The 18,110-nt window shown below is 42.6% G+C and overlaps 1 protein-coding gene and 1 non-coding gene across 2 annotated transcripts in view; both read left to right on the top strand.

Moving 5' to 3' along the window:
• FHIT (fragile histidine triad diadenosine triphosphatase) overlaps positions 1-18,110 on the top strand; it is an 825,228-nt gene that overhangs the window by 785,560 nt on the left and 21,558 nt on the right. The window contains exon 6 of the mRNA XM_037040812.1: positions 17,341-17,447. Coding sequence (XP_036896707.1) covers positions 17,341-17,442 — 102 coding nt within the window. The 3' untranslated portion in view covers positions 17,443-17,447. The remainder of the gene's footprint in view (positions 1-17,340; positions 17,448-18,110) is intronic.
• LOC118983710 (U1 spliceosomal RNA) lies at positions 7,044-7,205 on the top strand. Its single transcript, XR_005065775.1, has one exon. It is a non-coding gene; the product is annotated as a U1 spliceosomal RNA (small nuclear RNA).

The raw sequence follows: 18,110 nt of genomic DNA, 5'->3' as shown, positions 1-18,110 counted from the left end.
GTTGTGCTGTTGTATTTGGTTTTCTCCCTATGCCTTTCATAATGGGCAACTGATATTTTGGCCCATTGTTCTCTGATGTTACAGGTGGAAAAAGAACAAAATAGCACTACTGCCTTCACTCTAAACAAATTCTGTGTTGTTGTTGTAGGAAACGGGCATTTACAACAGTCATTTTCTATTTTAAATAAAAGTGCTGTATTTAAACTTGGAAACAGCTATCACCTCAGTCTCACTCTTAATTTAGAAGCATTAAATTGATCACAGCATGTCAGCTATTTCTTGGACTTATTGCATTGATTTTTCCTACCTCCCTGGAAAGAAGCAGTCGTCAGGGGCGTAGGTGAGGTCAAGGATGTGGGTGAGGTCAAGGTGTGAGCTTAGGAGTCAGAAAAACCTGGTGGTAGACTCCATTCCTGCCATGTGACAACTGTGGACACATCACATAGATTTTTGTAGCTTTAACATCTGTAAAATGGAGAGTGGAGGAACTCACATTGTATGAGTTTGCTGGGACTGCCGTCACGAAGTACCACAAACACAGCAACTTAAACTGTGGAAATGTGTTGCCTCACAGTTCTCCATGCTAGAATTCTGAGATCAAGGTATAGACGGGATTGGTTCCTTCCAAGGGCTCAGAGGGAGACTCTGTTCCATGCCTCTCTCCTAGCTCATGGTGGGTCACCGGCAATGCCTGGCCTTGCTTCACTTTCATCACCACATCTCTGTCTTAGCTTTATGTGACACTCTGTGTGCATGACTGTTTCTGTGTCCAGATTTCTTTGTGTGTAAGAATACTGGTCTTACTGGATGAGGGTGCACTCTAATGACCTTATTTTTAACTTGATTACTTCTGTAAAGGTTTTATTTCCAAATAAGGTTACATTTTGAGGTACTGGGGGCGAAGGCTTCAACATATTTTTTGAAGGGGACACAATTCAACCCATAATGCATGCCCACTACATGGGGTTGTCGGGATGACTGGATGAGACCATCCACACAATAAGCTTAACACAGTGTCTAGCACATAGCGAGCCATCAGTAGGCTGGTTGTTATTCTCGTGGGAATTTATCATGGCCTCATTCAATCAGAAGCTGACCTTCTCACTTACAAGCATTGGAAATTTTGCGTTTCTTTTGCTTCTCCATTTCTCTCATTTTTCATCAACCCAAAGGGAAACGTAAATGAAAAAGCAAAGCCAGTCAAAACATGGAAGATACTGCCATTTAATCATCAGAACTCTTTATACTTTAATATTTCCTCAGCCTGGGGCTTATATTAATGAAAACAGATTTGCGTGTGTAAAAATGCATAGAAACCTATTTCAGTCTAGTCTGTGCTAGAGAAACTGTCTTAAATAGCAGAATGATTTTGTTTAAGGAGAAACTTTGAAACCCAAATTATCAGATGGCCATTTAAAAAAATAAAAACTTGCGGGCCTGTGAAACAAAGGATCGTGGTTCGATTCCCAGTCAGGGCACATGCCTAGGTTGCAGGCCAGTTCCTGGGAGGGGACACACAGGAGGCAGCCCTACACTGATATTTCTCTCCTTCTCTCCTTCCCTTCCCCTCTAAAGATAAATTTAAAAATCTTTGTAAAAAAATAAATAAATAAATAAAAACTAACCCACTGTCAGAGAAAACATGTTATTGGAATCAAGTAAGCTGGTGGCATAATCTGCAAATTCCATGCATGGAATTCAGATACTGCTATGGTATCTGAAACATAATTATCAAGCTTAAGTTAATTAGACCAATGCTCAGAAAATCTGGCCCAGCAGCTTGTGGTAAGTAATTATATATACTGATTAAAACTGTAATACATGGTGAGCAGAGGCCAAAAAACCCCATCCATTTGTTACAGACTGTGCACAGCCCCAATTAGGAAGCCCGCAGAAGTCCGCCAGCAATGCGAAGGAAGTGTGCAGAGCCTGCAGGTGCGACATGGGGCCTCCTGCAGGGTGGGGTGCAAGCTCCTGCCTCAGCACCCTCCCTGTGGAAGGTCTGTAGGCATCATAGCCTATCCAGTCCAGGAAGGGGAGGTGGCCAGGGGCGCTCACAGCCCACCCAAAACATACATCCCACCACAGTCTCTGCCCAAACGGCTGTTGCCATTTTTTCTCAAGCTTCTCCTTCAAAGGATGATTGGCTCTGGGACAACCAGAGGTCAGCTTTCTTGGTGACTATCTGACCTCTGAAACAATAAAATTGTTATTAGTTATGGGTCACAAATAAGGGTAGGATGTTGACCTCTGAAAAAGCACAAACATATCTTTCATTTGCCTTTCTCCTTGCTGTTTGGTTTTCTTTCCAATTATTCTTGAAAGGGGGAACTGCCATTGCAATGCAGGGGCTATGACTGGGGAGACCCAAGGTGTGGCTTTCTACTCAGATTCTTTTTAAGTCTACTGTTTTGTAAAAATTTATTAAGTAAAAATTGTTAAAGTTCAGACTGATGAGGGTTGCAAAGAAATCTTATTTTGTTCTGTTTATCTCTTACAGCACATGTCTCTGTTCCTGCGTTAGTATTACAGCATTTTGTTGTGAGAATATAAACTCCTCCTTGCAGCTCTGGATGGCTATAATTGTGCCAGCCTTCTGAATATCTAATATGGTCCTTTATTTGGGAAAAATATTTTGTGAATACCTACTATGTGCCTAATTCTGATTGTATAAGGTCATTGCTAAGATATTGAATGGAACCATGTGAAATTGATGTTCTATAGGTTAAGGAAAAATTGAATATTGCTAACTGACATGATTTTGCCATCACAGAACATATAATTTAATGGGAAAGATAGACAAATTAGAAGACACTTATCCAAGAATAAATTTCCTGAAACCATATGAAAGGGTCACTTAGTTCAGCCTTGGAGGAGCAGGGGAAGAAATGTATTTCATGCAGAGAGAATAGTACGTGCAAAGGTCTGGTGATGAGACAAGGCAGGTCGTTTAAGGAGCCACTCCTACTTAATTGGGTGGGAACAGATGCAAATGGTTGAGAGATGAGAGTAAATTGGTAAATAAGAATCTATCATACCAAAAAAGCTGTGCCAAGGACCACATCAGAGCATAGAAGAAAAGGGTCAGGAGACTGAGCTGAAACTGTCCTGGCTCATTACCTAGAATTTAATTCTGCTTTTTAAACAAGCATATACAGTCCCCTCCCCCGCCGCCGTATATGCTTCTTCAGTTATATTCCAGTTCAGAAACTAGATGCAGGCTACCCCTGTTATTTTTAATTTTTTAAAGATATTATTTATTTATTTATAGATGGGAAGAGAAGAAGAGAGGGAGAGAAATATCAATGTATGGTTGCCTCTCGTGTGTCCCCTGCTGGGAACTGGCCTGCAACCCAGGCATGTGCCCTGACTGGGAATTAAATCATGATCCCTTGGTTTGCAGGCCCACATTGAATCCACTGAGTGACACCAGCCAGGGCTCCCCCTGTTATTTTTAATAGAGGGCCCTTTTTAGTAGGGAAATATGCAGATGTTTTCCATCCAACATTGTGGAAGACTCAAGCTATTCACTTGATCTTCCTGGGTCATTGTTTCCTCCTCTGTAAATCGGGACAACAATAATGTCCCTCTTACTAGTTCAGATTTAATCCAATAAGATTCTATAAGCAAAAGTGCCTTGATTTAGGCACTTCAACTTAGTCTCTATTGCTCAGTGACTGCTCAGTATTGTCCATGAGACAATGAAGGTGGAGGGAGTGGGCCCTGGAGCCTCACCATCCACAAGCTATATTATCTCTGAGCCTACCTTCCTCATCTGAAAAGGGAGATGACTGCACAGTAGCACAGTGAAGAGGATTAAAGTAGATAATTTCTGTACCAGAACTTGGTACCTGGCATTTAGGGAGCAAGCACTTGACAGAAATCCTTTACTAGTAATAGAAATAGAACAAGAAAATGATGTTGTTCTATTGTTATGCTGTTGTTATTCTTGGGCTCTCATTCTTTGATGTTTTCACCTCGCTAGAGCAGAAGGACCACTGTCATTGAACTGAAAAACTTTCTCCTTCAGCTAAGGACAGGGGTCTGTTTGCATGGAGCAGTATTTGTTTCTCATGATTTAGCTGCTGTTTGGTTGAATTATTAAGTACTGAATCTGACTCCTATAAGTAGACAAGCTCTCTCTCCACTTAAGGCCCCAGTAACCATTTGCAAGTGAAAGGAGAGCCAATCAGTGGGTTGTTGTGCTTCTGGGATGCAAAAAAATGAGTTTTTCTGATTTTTAATATTTTGAATGTTGGCGTCTAAATGACACAGTCTGAGAGACCACTTAGGAACACCCACAAATCTTGGGCTGATAAATCTGCTACTAGGCTTTCACCTGATATCAATGACCTAGAGTCAGTTCTTGCCAAAATCAAAATTAAAGAGGGAGAAGAGCAAATAGCTTGGAAATTAATGGCATTTTTTTCAACATCTTGTCTGGTCAGCACACTGTTGGTTGTTCCCAGATGGTGGGAGCTGAGATGGAGCTAGAGCTTCACGGCCCTTAAAATATGGTCCTACTGTAAGAAGCAGCATGTACATAAAAGGACTAAAGCAATTATGAAATGTAGAAACCATGCGAAATTTATATTACTACTGCAGACATGTTTATTAAAATCCAGTTGAGTATTACTTTTGCTTCAGAAATAGGACATAAGAGTAAATTTATGGAGAGGAGAAGGTTTGGATGACTGTCTCACAGACATAAAGCTCTTAAGGCAGAGCAGTTTTAATTAAGAACAGCATCCTGTGTGAAGCGTTATACTGAAAATAGATCCTAGGGGGGGTTCAGTGAAGGGATACATCAATTTCAGACATCTGGAATTCAATTAATAATGCCAGTGCTTTCACATGGCAAGTGCTACTCTGATATAATCCTGGGGAGGTTCTCGGAATGGAAGCAGGATTTCCCTAGGAACGGAGATTGCAGTCGTTCTACGCTGGAGTCCTCCGTGTTGCCCAAAGATGGTCAGTTTTGCTTGTTTTTTACTTATGGCCTTTTAAGTGGTCATTAAATTAATGTTTAATGACTAATGAACACTAATTCATTCATCATCACCCAAAACAAAAGGTGTGATTTTAATAATACCCTACGTGTCACAGGCCCACACAACAACCCTTGCCCAGCACCCACCCCCCGCCACTCCCCATGGAGGAATCCAGCAACCTGAATCCCATGGTCCTCACTGCTTCAGGGTGGTGGTGGTTTATTTTGGGGGTTTGGGGGGTCTAGGCATCTCTACGCATTCCTAGAATGTATATTTTTCAGGGTTAGTTTTTAAACTTTACAAAAGATCATCATGCTGCATATTTTTTGGTAGTTATTCTTTAACAATATGTTGTTAAGACTCATTCATATGGCTTCATTGTCTCCATCAAGCAATCATTTTGATCACTAATATTCTGTTGTATGACTCTATCACAGTTTATTCCTTTACTCTCTGATGGATATTGATCATTTCCAGGTTTTTTCTATTTTAATCAGAGCTGCGTTGAACAGTCTCATGCATTTCTTTCGGGTAGATGGTGGGAATAGTACTGCTGGGTCATAAGGTTTTGTGAACGTCAGCTTTAGGAGTTAAATCAAATTGTTTTCCAAAGAGGCTGCTGCAGTATCGTCTCTGACTAGCAATGCCCAAGTGATCACTAAGGATCTTAGGGACCACATCCTCTCCAGCCCAGCACATTGCCAGATTTAGGTGAGGCCCAGAATCACCAAATTGCTCTTGTACTGTGTGACTTTAACCACTGGAGCTACGACTTGTGGGTAGAAAGCGTTGTGGGAAGGGAGACTCAGACTCAGGCTGAAGAACAATGGTGTCATGGCACAGCTTGTCAGGTAAGGGTCTGACAGGCTCAGGGAGCAGTCCGAGCCTCATGCCTGGAGCATTCAGGGCATGAGTACTCCTTGGAGCCAATGGCAGAAGGGAGGCAGGTATCCTGTGGATGCTTGCACTGGGGAGTGTTGAAAGTCAGTATCAACACTGACTCTACAGACATTGTTATGCTCAGTGAAATAAGCCAGGGGGCGAAAGACAAATACCATATGATTTCACCTATGAGTAGAACCTAATCAACAAAACCAATAAGGAAACAAAATATAACCGGAGACTTAGAAATTAAGAACAAACTGACAGTAAACAAAGGGGCAGTGGGAGAGAATAATGGAGGGGAAAGGGGGAAGGGTTTTCAGGAACGTGTATAAAGCCAAAGGGGGTTAGGATCCAGGGTGGGAAGTGGGGATGGCTGGGGTGGGTGGCAGTGGTGGGGGGAAAATGGAGACAACTGTACTTGAATAATAATTTTTTAAAAGTTAAAAATATATTTGCTTCTGGGCTTTTTTGAATTGATACTTGAAATTACAAAAAACTATTTTAAAGCATTTTGATCTTTTATGCTTTAAAATTCACCAAATAAACTTCCTTAAGCCCTTCAGTGGCATAGAGAAGAGATTAATGAAAAGATTAGGACTCTCAAAAGATTTTTATGGGTTTTTCATTCACACAAGTGTGATTCCCAACAGTAATATTTTCAGCTTTAATGGGATATCAAATATAATATTTTAAAAATCTAGCTATATTGGATATATGTATATAAGCCAAGCCTAGGATTTATATGTATATAAATAATTTATATGATTTATATTTTATATATTTATAACTTATATTGTTATGCATATTATTTATATACTGTTTATATTTATAGTATAAATATTAATCCCAGGCGTGGCTCTTTCTACAGTGCCTCTTGAGCATCTCAGTAATGAATGATTGGGAGGTTAGATGCACAGTCGGAAGCTGAAAAATGAGGGTATCTCTTTTCTAGGCTGATGCTTTGAAACAGTCACAAGCCTGGCATTGCATCTTAATTTTTCACTGTGGTGAAACTGTATGGGTTTGCAGTTGCCTTATAGCTCTGCTGTCGGTGCTGATTTCTGGATTATGGTCTATTATAGGTTAAATAAAATGGAACCTGCAACAAGGAAACCCCCAGTTCTTTTGATTTAAATATTCTGGCTTTAAAAAATAAAAAAGATGTTTACACTAACCTGGAAGAGGAAATAGCATGATCAGGAAGGCAAGAGCCCCAGGGGGGCTCTCCATTGAACCACAGGCGCGCTGACCCCTGCGATTTCTCCATGTGGGAGCCTCGAGTGCATAATTTGTGATGGTGGAGGGAAAACAGACACTGGAAACCCTGTGTGACAGAGAGCTGCTGTCACACATGGTAAGCTTAGCATTGCAGCTGTATCCAAAGCCTTATGTCTTTATTAAAGAAGGTTTTAAATGAAATAGAGAAAGAGGTATTGGAGAAAGGTTGGCTCCTAACTTGTTTGCGCAACTCACATGGGCCAAGCTCTTTGAAGGGTATCAGAAAACTCTATCAGAAGTGAAGGAATTTGTGAGTGACAGAGGGGAGGTTACTCCCAAGGGGTACAGTTTTGTAACCAAAGGCAGAATGACAGTCTTGTAGAAAGAAGAGATTTTGAGTAATCCAGCAGAGTGGTGAGTACCCTTGGAATACAGATTTTGCATTAAGCATTTGTCATCTGCCAGCACATGGGTGGGCGCCAGGCACCTGGCCGGATGGTGCTGGGTAGCTTGTGTAGCTGCGCCAAACATATGGTGACCATTTGGAAAGAAGTTTGGGAGGTCAGCCTGCTCCACAGTGGTTACCGCCTGTGCAAATAGTTTGCTGTTTACCTGCTTTTCTGTGGAAAGTTTCCTATTAGCAAGGCCTGATGTCAAGGTGAGAGAGAGGCCCAGGAAGCACAAATCAAGCCGGAGTGTCACTGGCCATGCTCGGAGCCAAAGCTGGGCCCAGCTGCTCTGGGGGGCCTCTCCACCTTCCCTCACCTAGTCTGGATTTACCGCGTTCCCACCTGGTTATCATTCCTCTGAGCCTAGCAAAAGTAGGTGTTTAACAAGGGTGATGTGACGTAATGAATCACCAATCCCTCTCTCTTCTGGCCCCTAGAACCAGAGGAAGGGTGTTTCCCCTCTTCCCTGCTCGCCTTTTGCTCTCTCTTTGGGCACTTCCTCTCTGCATCAGCAGCACTGCTCTGCAGCCAGCTCACAGACCATGCCGGTACCTCTGTCCTTCCTCTGGGTATTTGCACTTTCGGAACTCTCTCTGTTTAACCGTCGCCTCCTCAGAGCAGTGTTCCCTGACCACAATGTCTAATGTAGTTCTCTTTATTATGCTCTCTCATGGTAGGAACAGATTTGATTACTTGCTACTTGCCTGTCTTCTTGCCTAGAAAGGAAGCCTCCTACAGGGCACTAAGCCTTGTCTGGCTTGCTCCCCACTGCACAGTGCAATTCACTGTGCCAGTGCATGGTGGACATAGTACTATTAGCTGGATAATTGAATGAGTTCTGCAGAGAAACAAGCCTTTGACACACAGGGGACCTGTATTGTATAGCTCCCCAAACTGGTTCAGCTTCTCCAAATGGGTTTTATCTTGAGAGCCCAGTCATCACTGCCAGGAACATTGTGTGAGCAGGAGTCTGAAGCCATGTTCATGGTGGCATATTTTTCGTTGCATTTTCTGTGTTGGTTTAACTTCTCGCAGTGCTGACATTGCACCACCCTAAGGAATTGCTGTCTTGCCTGGACCATGCTTCTAAAGGTTCTCTAGAGTGCCTTTGAAAAATGAAGCCATAATGTATACAAAACAAATGTTTAGAAGATTCGAACAGAACCAGAAATTGGTTGATGTTTTTGCCACAGATTTCTACCATGAACATGGGAGACAGCCAGGAGGCTTTTTGCCAAATTAACTATTGTTGAGGGCTTATTATAATTTGAAGAGGAACGAACTACTGGGTAAATGCAGCTGATTGCTCCACCAAGGGTGAGCTGTGGCTCTAATGGGCTTTCCATCTGAAACGCTAAGCCCAGCCACTAGGCAGGATCAGTCTGATCCCTCACAAACACGAGGCTCAGGAGAGTAACCCTAAAGAAAGGGTTACTCTGAAGAAAAACCCTAGCAGTGGGGCATTCTAGGAGTAAGTCAAGACTGCATTTCAGTCTGTGCAGGTAATTCTCAAATATGGTGGTTCCCATGTTATCCCTCCAGGACATGCTCACCCATAGTCTGGTTTCCAAGTCCAGTTCCTTAATCCCGGATGTCTTGTAAGGAAGTTCCAGATGGTGGTTGGCCAGGACACAGCACAGCAGATCCAGGAGGCCCTTTCTCAGGTTTCGGGTTCACCTCCCTGATTGCCCCCTGGCAGGAAGTGACTCGTTGGATGTTTTAGTTGAAATCAACTCTGCACAGGACCAGAAGCCAGAGTTGTTCTTTTCTGACTTGCTCCTAACAGGCTTCCCATGGAAAGCCTACAAGTCCAACGCATGAAAGTGCTTTTCTGATGGCAGGCGTGAGTTGCCCACCTTGGTTTGCACACATTTTACAGGGTGGATAGGGTGCTCTGCAGACCATGCTCTCAGTGCAGTCAGTCAAGGAATATCTGGTCCAAACTGTGATGCTGGCTAAGTCTCGTTTGTTGCTTTGGCAATCGGCTTGACAATGTGATACTTTAATGTGTAATTGGATAAGCAATTGGGTTCTGTTATAGTACAGTGGTTTGGCATAATTATTTTCCAGGGCTGTGATTTCCTAGTTAATAAATACTTTGGGGGGTTACAAATTCTTAAACATCAACACTCAGTACTCCTTCAATTAAGAGCTTATTTCAGCATGTTGGCCCCATTGGCGGCGCTAAAAAAACTTTGTTTTACTGAAGCAAGTTGGGCTTAAGTCAGAGGTTGGGCAACTAATCAAATGATGAATGCTTTGTTGATTGCCTGAGTTTCTCTCCACAAAGGGCAAAGAACTCAGTTTGATTGCACTTAAAGGTCTCACCAGCTAGCAATCAGTCTAGGGTTCCAGCTCATAAGACCCCTCACAGAGAGAGTAAGAAGGAAGGCAACTAACATTTTGATATGAAGGAATAGTTGAATAACCTCAGCGTTCTAAGGAAGAAAAAGTGGTGGCCAGGGTTAGTGGCACCGTTTTTTTTTTGTTGTTGTTTGTTTTTTTTTGTACCAAGCAAGAGCATGAAGTGATTGATTAGGACACCAAAACCCCAAATGAGTGACTATCCACCCAGTAACCAGCACTTAGAGAAAAAGTGTTTAGAGAGGAAACACAGGCTTGAAAGATGCTGGCTCTGTGTGTGTGTGTATGTGTGTGACAGACAAAGTGAGACAACATTCAAAAATCATGAACAATAGCTCAACACCAACTAAATGGCCTGGGAAGGTGACCTGGGGACATGGGGACTTTGGGAAGTGTAAGACTAAAGAGAGAGACACATACTCTGAAGGAAGGGAGTGATTTTTCACACTAGTTTAGAGCAGCCTGGAACAGGGGAGCCAGGAGCCAGGTGCGCCATGCAAAGTGCTGGGAGGGAAGCGATCAGAGGCCCAGTTTGCCCACAGGGCAGGCGGAGCCCCACTCCCCACCGCCTTCTGTGCTTCGGATTCACCACCACACTGTTTCCTGGGGCCGCGGAGCCCCGCTCCAACCCTCCTGCCCCCATCACTTCTTGTCTGGCTGCTTCTGTCTCCCTCTAATTCATTCTCCAGCCAGGCCACTTTTTAGGAAAAGTATTCTTGTCCCTTTACTTCCCTGCATCTAACCCTTTCATATCTTCTTGGCACCAAAAATAAAATACAAATTTTTTACCTATCCCACAGGCTGCAAATAACCTTCCCTCACTCTTCTAGCCACTCCCTCAACCACCAAGCTCCCTTTTTCCTAGACATTCTGTACTTGCTGTTCCCTTTGCTTAAAATACCCTTTCTCCAAGCATTTTGTTTAATGGATTTCTAATCATTATTTCCCTCTCAGCTTAAATCTTGGCTCTTCAGTGAGACCCTCCTCCACACCCCTGCCCCAAATCCTGCCATCCCAGCAGACACACCATTGTGCTCTGTTTTCTTTGGCGTTCTTGTAATATCAAATTATTTTGCTGTCCAAGATCTGCAAAAAAAAAAAATCTGAAGCTTCCTATATTTCAGCCCAGCAGAAACCACCACACCCTGGTTTGAGGGCTCGTCACCCCTCCCTCAGCTGTCCTTGCCCGCTCTGGGCCATCTCCGAAGGTTAATACCATGTGTAATGCCACATTTTCCACACTGGTTTACTTAATATTTTGTAATCTTATTTTTTTAAATATTTTATTTATTTATCTTTAGAGGAGAAGGGAAGGAGAGAAGGAGAGAAACATCAATGTATGGTTGCCTCTTGTGCATCCCCTGCTGGGAACTGGTCTGCAACCCAGGCATGTGCACTGACTGGGAATCGAACCGTGCTGGTTCGAATCAATCGTGTGGGAATCGATCGTGTGGTTCACAGGCCCACACTCAATCCACTGAGCTACGCCAGCCAGGGCTGTAATCTTATTTTTAACTTAAAGAAATTGGCTTTAAAAGAAAATTTGAGATGACATCATAAGTAGGAGATAATTCTAAAAATAAACATGATCCAAACCACCATTTTCAACTAATATTCCACAAAAAAAATTAAAACATGCACTACCTGACTATTTAGTCAGGGGCACTGACTTCTTTTCTCTTAGATTTTCAAGTAAAAAAAAAAAATGACAACAGCTAACACAACCATAGCTGTCCAGATGAGTGAATCAAAATTATACTTATTTTTTTGTCAGATTGGCAAAGAAATATTTTTTGGCATGCCTCAGAATTTTAGTAATTAGTTTGTGTGGGCCATGAAGTGGAAAAGGTTGAAAATCACTGATCTAAACAATACTGTTTTTATAGTCTAGCTACAGTGTGCGTGGCTCCACCCTTGTGTAAGGGGCTTATTGGTACCATGGTGAGGACACGCTAGTACCCACTGAGACTTGCTTTTTGACTAATCAGAAGACCTGAAAGATGATGGAAAAGGGCACAACTTTCTCAATAGGATTTAAAGTTGTTGGCAGTTTTGAACTGAGGGACTGGAGGCCATCTCCAGGGCAACTAGGCTGTGTATTTTGTCTCGAAACACTGGAATTTAAGACTTCTCACAATGGCAACAACATTTCAGCTCTGTTGAGGCCTCTGACAGATGGTCAGGCGTGACTGGAATGCCATGTCGGGATTCACGAGGGACAGTAGGACAAGTAATCGGGGAAGCCGCATGGGCACAAGGGGCAGGAGCGAGGGCGCGCACTTCGTTTTGTTTGCCGCAGCTGACCCCTGGCCCAGGAGAGCCCTTCTGTAAACCCCAGTGTGAATCCCGGTTTCTTATAGTCAACTCTAGACCCTAGTCCAGCAAGAATTATTCTGTCTCTCTGAGATATTTTGAGAACACTGATGGACATTCTCGTCCAATATTTATACCAGACTTGATTTGTATTAAATGAGGTTTGTATGAATATGTCTTTTCTTTCAGTGAGATTCCCAGAAGGCAAAGATTTGGGGCTTATTTATTGGTATAGCTTTATAAGACCGAGAACAGTGCCTGGAATGTATCGTGTGCTCACCAAGCGCTGGTTGACTAAACTGCAGGTAGTAAGAGAGAATCAGATCTAAAAAGTGAAGTATTTAATTCCCCTTTCATTGAAATTATTTCCCTTTCTATGCTTTATATAAACACCTGAACGGAACCATTGACCCATAAGAAATGGTTTATTTAAGCTTTCTGCTCTTTATGTTGTTATATAAAACTAAAAACAATGAAAGATAGTAATGTATTTTAAAACAGCCAAGTTATTATTCAGCCACTAGCTTCTTGAAGAGGTAGCTTTAAATTATTTCCCTCCTTTGAAGATAATTTGGTATTTTACTACAGCTTAGTTCTGACTTCTGAAAAACATTTAAATCTTGGTCAATCATTCTTCTGCTGCGTTCTATTACAGAGCTCCAAAAATGTCAATAGCCAAGGCACTTTGAGCACTACACCAGGGAATTAATTATTAACCCACACATCTTGTGATAACGCATAGGAAGGAGCACAGTGTCTAAGTCAACACATGTCAGTATTTCAGTCAGAAATCCTGTTAACACTACTTTCCCTGAAAATCATTTCAAGCAGATAAAGTGGGATGCTTTTAAAAAAATCTCTCTGCAAAGCTCTATAGAAATAGAATTCACTTTGAGGAATCATCACAGACTGCATTCACTCTGTTGAATGTGAATATAGTCTTCGGTTTAGGCTTTTGCAAACTTTGTAACTTTGGCACGTGAACCAGATGTCAGGGAAAACAGTTTCAACTGTTTTGTTGCACAGGAAGAAGGAGAGGAACACACGTCCTATTGGCCATGGTGCTGAGCATTGTCACAGTTTAACTGTGTGACTTCACTGCAGGGAGGAGAGAGGGAGACCACGGTGCACGGAGTCCCCCACACCTGGAAGAAGTGCTGTTATTTTGTGCACCACTGAGAAAGAAAAGCACTACCAATTGAATTATGACACACCATTGACTTCAGGGCATGCTTCAATTTCAGAGATGTTAAAATGTGAAAAACAGTACGTCTTAGAACTAATAAACTGTGGAATTTAAATAGTACTGGGGATTTACTCTGAATTTCATGTAATAATAATAATAAGCCCTGGTATAGACAGAATGGTAGCCTTGAACTTGGTCATCTGAGTTGCCAGATAACCTACAGGAAGTCTAGTTAAATTTGAAGTTCAGATAAACGATGAATATTTTTAGTATACATATGTCCTCAACACCACATGAGATACACTAAAAAATATTAGGTGAGCATCTTATTTTTATTTGCCAACCTGCAACCATGCTCTCATGGTAATGTTGAGTGCATTTGACCTTTGCCACATGCTTTCACTATAGGGCCTTAGCCTTTACCATAATACTTTATTTACTCCTCATCACCACCCTGAGAGTTAGGGGTTATTGCAGGTCATTCTGGAGCTACAGGAGCTAAATTTCCTCTCAGACATAGATTTGTTGGTTTGGATCTGAATTCTGATCATAGTTTTTGATTCTTCTTACAGGGCAGAAAGGTCCAAAAGATAGGGATCACTGGGGAAACATGAAGATGGTAAAAGCACTTTTATCCCTGGAAACAACCTCCCTGGGTTGTTCATTGTTCACTGTCATGGGGATGGTGTATCCATCACCACCATCATCACAGCAAACACTAAGAACCAGTTACTACACGTCAGGCATGTCAGAAGTCATAATTTCCTTTCCTGCCTCCTTTTTACAGAGAGGTAAACTGAGGCACAGAGAATTTAAGGAGCTTGCCCTATCATCGTTAACGTCTAGGCCCAACCTCATCTTCTTAGAGAGCTCTTGCTGGGTACTCCTTAGATAACCCTCAACTTCCATCACTCTCTATTCTAATACTCTGTTTCTTTGTGAAACTAAATTGACTCTCAAAAGCCTTTTCAAACTAGGGTAGCTCCTCCTAGCATCTTTCCCTTTATTGTCTACTCTCCTTACCTAGATGCCCCATGAGGACAATTAAGGGGTCTGTCTGGCTTGGTGCTTTTACCTGGTGTATTAATAAGTAGTCCCTGCCTTTCCCTCTGGATAGCTGAAGGTGCTCTAAAAGATTCATTGGGCTTAAAACCCCTTCATTAAAGCTTCCCTAGGCTACAGTGTCTTTTCTTTCTTTGGCTTTCTCTCTCTCTCTCTTTACTGTTCATTCAACAAGCCACTGTGTTTAAGGTAAGCCCAGACAATGGCTTCCAGCCACCAGGTTCTTCAGTTGCCTTAGGAGAACAGAACTGCACTCCACCCCACAGCATGTTTAATTTCCAAGAAGCCTGGACAGCCCTTCCAAGACACAAGACTTGTCTACCAGGGCCTTTCCCAGGATCCCTACCCCTGCAGAGACTGAAATCCCATTCAAAGTCTCCTGAACTAGATCAGTAGCCTGGTGTTGCTGGGATAGCTGTGAGGCCCAGACACCCGCTTAATAGGGTGTGTATAGAAGAGCAGTGAGAAGCAGAGTTTGCAAAGGACAGCCTCTGTCCTGCTGGAAGGGTCTCAAGCAATGGGCTAAAAGACAGATGCATTCTTTCTTTATGTGCATGGGCTTCATCTGCATACACACAGGTTTGGTTTTTTCTCTCAGTGTGCTGCTTCTCAACAGTTAAGTGCATCCTGGAATTGTTTGAGACATTTGAAAACAGACCCCAAGCATGGGCGCCCTCAGTCCACTTAAATCAGAGCAGTTTTTAAAGTCCTTCCCATTCCTGTGAGCAGCCAGGGTTGGGCACGGCTCTTCTAAAAGCCACAGGCTTGCATGGGGGCATTTAGGAGAGAAACCGAAGTTTTAAAAAGCGTGCGCAACAGAGCTTTGCAAATATGACTAGTTTTTTATTTATTTCCTATTTCCTATAAACAACTTCCCAGCGTTGGCACAACGTTGCCATCTGTAAGGCATATGTCAATAACAGACGGTTGCCTAATCATCAGAAAGGCATTAACGTTTGCAGGCTCTAAATTATTTGGATTCATCTGGTATGATCTGCATTGATGAGGCCACTTAATGCTTGATTCTGTGTCTCCCAGTGGCTGAACCAGAAATGGGAAGACCATGTTTTCTGAGCTTTGCATTGTTCTTTGTCACCCTACTGATTTGTTACAAGATGGATTTATAACGGATCCAAACCTAGTATCAAAATGAAAATTAGTTCTTGAGTAGAAAAATAGCAATCCAGTTTGACTTGCCTGTAGCAGTTGTGTCATATCTGCCTCTGCAAGGAAGGAAATGACTTCTTAATGTGGTTTCCTTCCACTAAAGAGAATTAAATCTATGTGGCAAAATGTAAAACCAGCCTCTGGCAGCCAGATTCTGAAGGGAAGATCCATGACCCTCATAAACATATCTGTAGCCTGCCTGGTTATATGCTAATGAACCTCATTTAGGCTCAAACTGGAAAGCTGGGCTATTGTTCTCTCACTGCTTTGCTTTCTGTATTAAAGTTTGCTCTGAAACGATGGGACAATTTCTCCATCTGCTGCAAGCTGCCAAGGTGGGGTCTCTGGGTTAGATTTAGAGTGATTTGGGCCTAAATTAGCCAATTTCACTATTTTAGTTGATAGACTTTTTGCTGAGTTAGCAAGATTCTTTTAGCTGGACCTGACTTTTGGGTGAATGCACCTGGTGGGGTTGAGCAGGATCTGTAGAACTGGCCACTCTTTAGTGGCTTTCAAATTCTTGTAGGATGGAATAAAAGGCAAAAATTAATTATTGGGAACAAGTCTGGAGCTCCCGCTTCCTAGCTGGGTGGTGATCTTCCACAGGTGAGTGAACTTCTGGGGACCTCAATCGTGCCGGCCTTGTGGACAGGTTATTGTAAGGATTAGATGAAATGATGCATGATGAAATAATACACGCCAAAGAAACTGCCCTTCACATCCCAAATACCAACCATCTCTGGTGCTACTAAATCATTTGCCTTAATCTCCTCGAATGAGTTAACACAAAATACTATAGTGTGCATCCTATGGAGAAGTATATTTTCAGCATTTACAGTGTATGGAGCCTCACACAGGAATAACAAATTTAGGAATAACAAATTTAGTTAATAAAACTGAATTGCAATAGGAGATTAAGGGGAAAATTGAGCTCTTCTAATGGAGAGTTCTGAAAATATCCCCTCTCTTTGAAATTTTATTCACTCTATATGTAAATCTGATACATATAAAAGCTATTTTTAAAAGAAATATGGATATCTAAGAGGGTTTTAAATGATTCAACTAAGCCCAATTGCTAATATTTTGATGTTTCCTAATTTAATTATTTTACTGTTGGCCTGCTTGAAGCCTCTTTTAATAGATATGCTCTTCTTTCTCACTCAGTACTCATGGCTCTTGTATTATTATCATAAATGTGCTTTGGCTATTTTGGTTCACTGAACAATACTGCTCAGAGCTCATATGAGACTAAGGCTAAGCCAAAAAGAGTGGTATGCAAACCCCAGGCTGGCTCAGAGGTCCGACCACGGGCAGGCAGCAAACTCAGTGCCTTCAGTGTCTGCTGATTGAAATAAGTGAGCAATGATGGCTGAAGCAGGAGTTTAGAGAGTTGGAGGGGCTGTGGTACATGGAAGGATGCCCCCTCAGTCTGTGATCCCCACTCCCACCCTCAGCAGACAATTACAAGCAGCAGACGGGCCACAGCATAGTCTAACATGGTTATTTTTCTGCAAACCATGGAAATATGATTTTATACATGAAACCGCTCCATATTCAAATTTGCGCAACTAGCAACTAATGCGATTAAAAGACACCCACTTCCCAGCCTCTGATTTGCAAATTCTGTTCAGCTACCACACAATAGTTGTTCAAGAAGATCCCAAGGACCCGTTAATGAATGCATTCTATTTTTTTTCCTCCAAAGCTCCAGAAACATGACAAAGAGGAGGAGGACTCCCCGGCCAAGTGGAGATCGGAGGAGGAAATGGCAGCAGAAGCCGCAGCACTGCGGGTGTACTTCCAGTGATGCAGGTAAAGACTCCACTCGCTCATCACAGCCACCCTCCAAGGGGCCTCAGGAAAAGGGCTCCCTGTGCAGGTTGGGGCACAGAGAAGTGACCGCACCAACAGCCTAGGTAGTGGCTTCAAAGACATAGAAGCCAGAGTGGAGAAAACCTAGATTCCTGCGGCCCCATTCCAATATGTGAACCCCTCTCCCTCCCCGTCTCTTCACTCCACTCCAGATCACTGTCACCTCTCATCTGCTTCTTCCTCTCTGATACTGCTCTTCCGCTATCCAGTTTCCACAACACTGGGTAGTTTGTGACACATACCTGTTCATTTGAGAGGTTAAAGTCCTTTAAGGGAGTCACATCATCCTTAGGCTCAACTCCCACACATCCTCTGTCAGTTTGCAAGGTGCCCTGACCTGGCCGTCTCCACCTGCAGACCAGGTCGGCCATGCCAAGGCCAGCTCATCTTCCACTTTGGGCCTCTGCTCCCCAGCTGCTGTTACCCTGGAAAGTTACCCTTTGTGTTTCCCTTTAGCTTTGGCTGCTAGGAAACTCAGGACACAGGAAAAGGTCAAGGTGAGAATGAATTATCTCTTTGCACTAATGATGTTTAACTATTAGGAGACCACAGATTTAAGATGCTGGTGGAAAGTTATAGCCATCCTCCTTTTCAGAATATATA

The sequence above is a fragment of the Sturnira hondurensis genome, unplaced genomic scaffold (assembly GCF_014824575.4).
Source record: "Sturnira hondurensis isolate 20B ecotype Veracruz unplaced genomic scaffold, ASM1482457v3 Scaffold0002840, whole genome shotgun sequence".
In the NCBI taxonomy this organism is placed as follows: Eukaryota; Metazoa; Chordata; class Mammalia; order Chiroptera; family Phyllostomidae; genus Sturnira; species Sturnira hondurensis.
The sequence above is the reverse complement of the archived record's forward strand: the minus strand, read 5'-3'. Positions and strand labels throughout refer to the sequence as shown.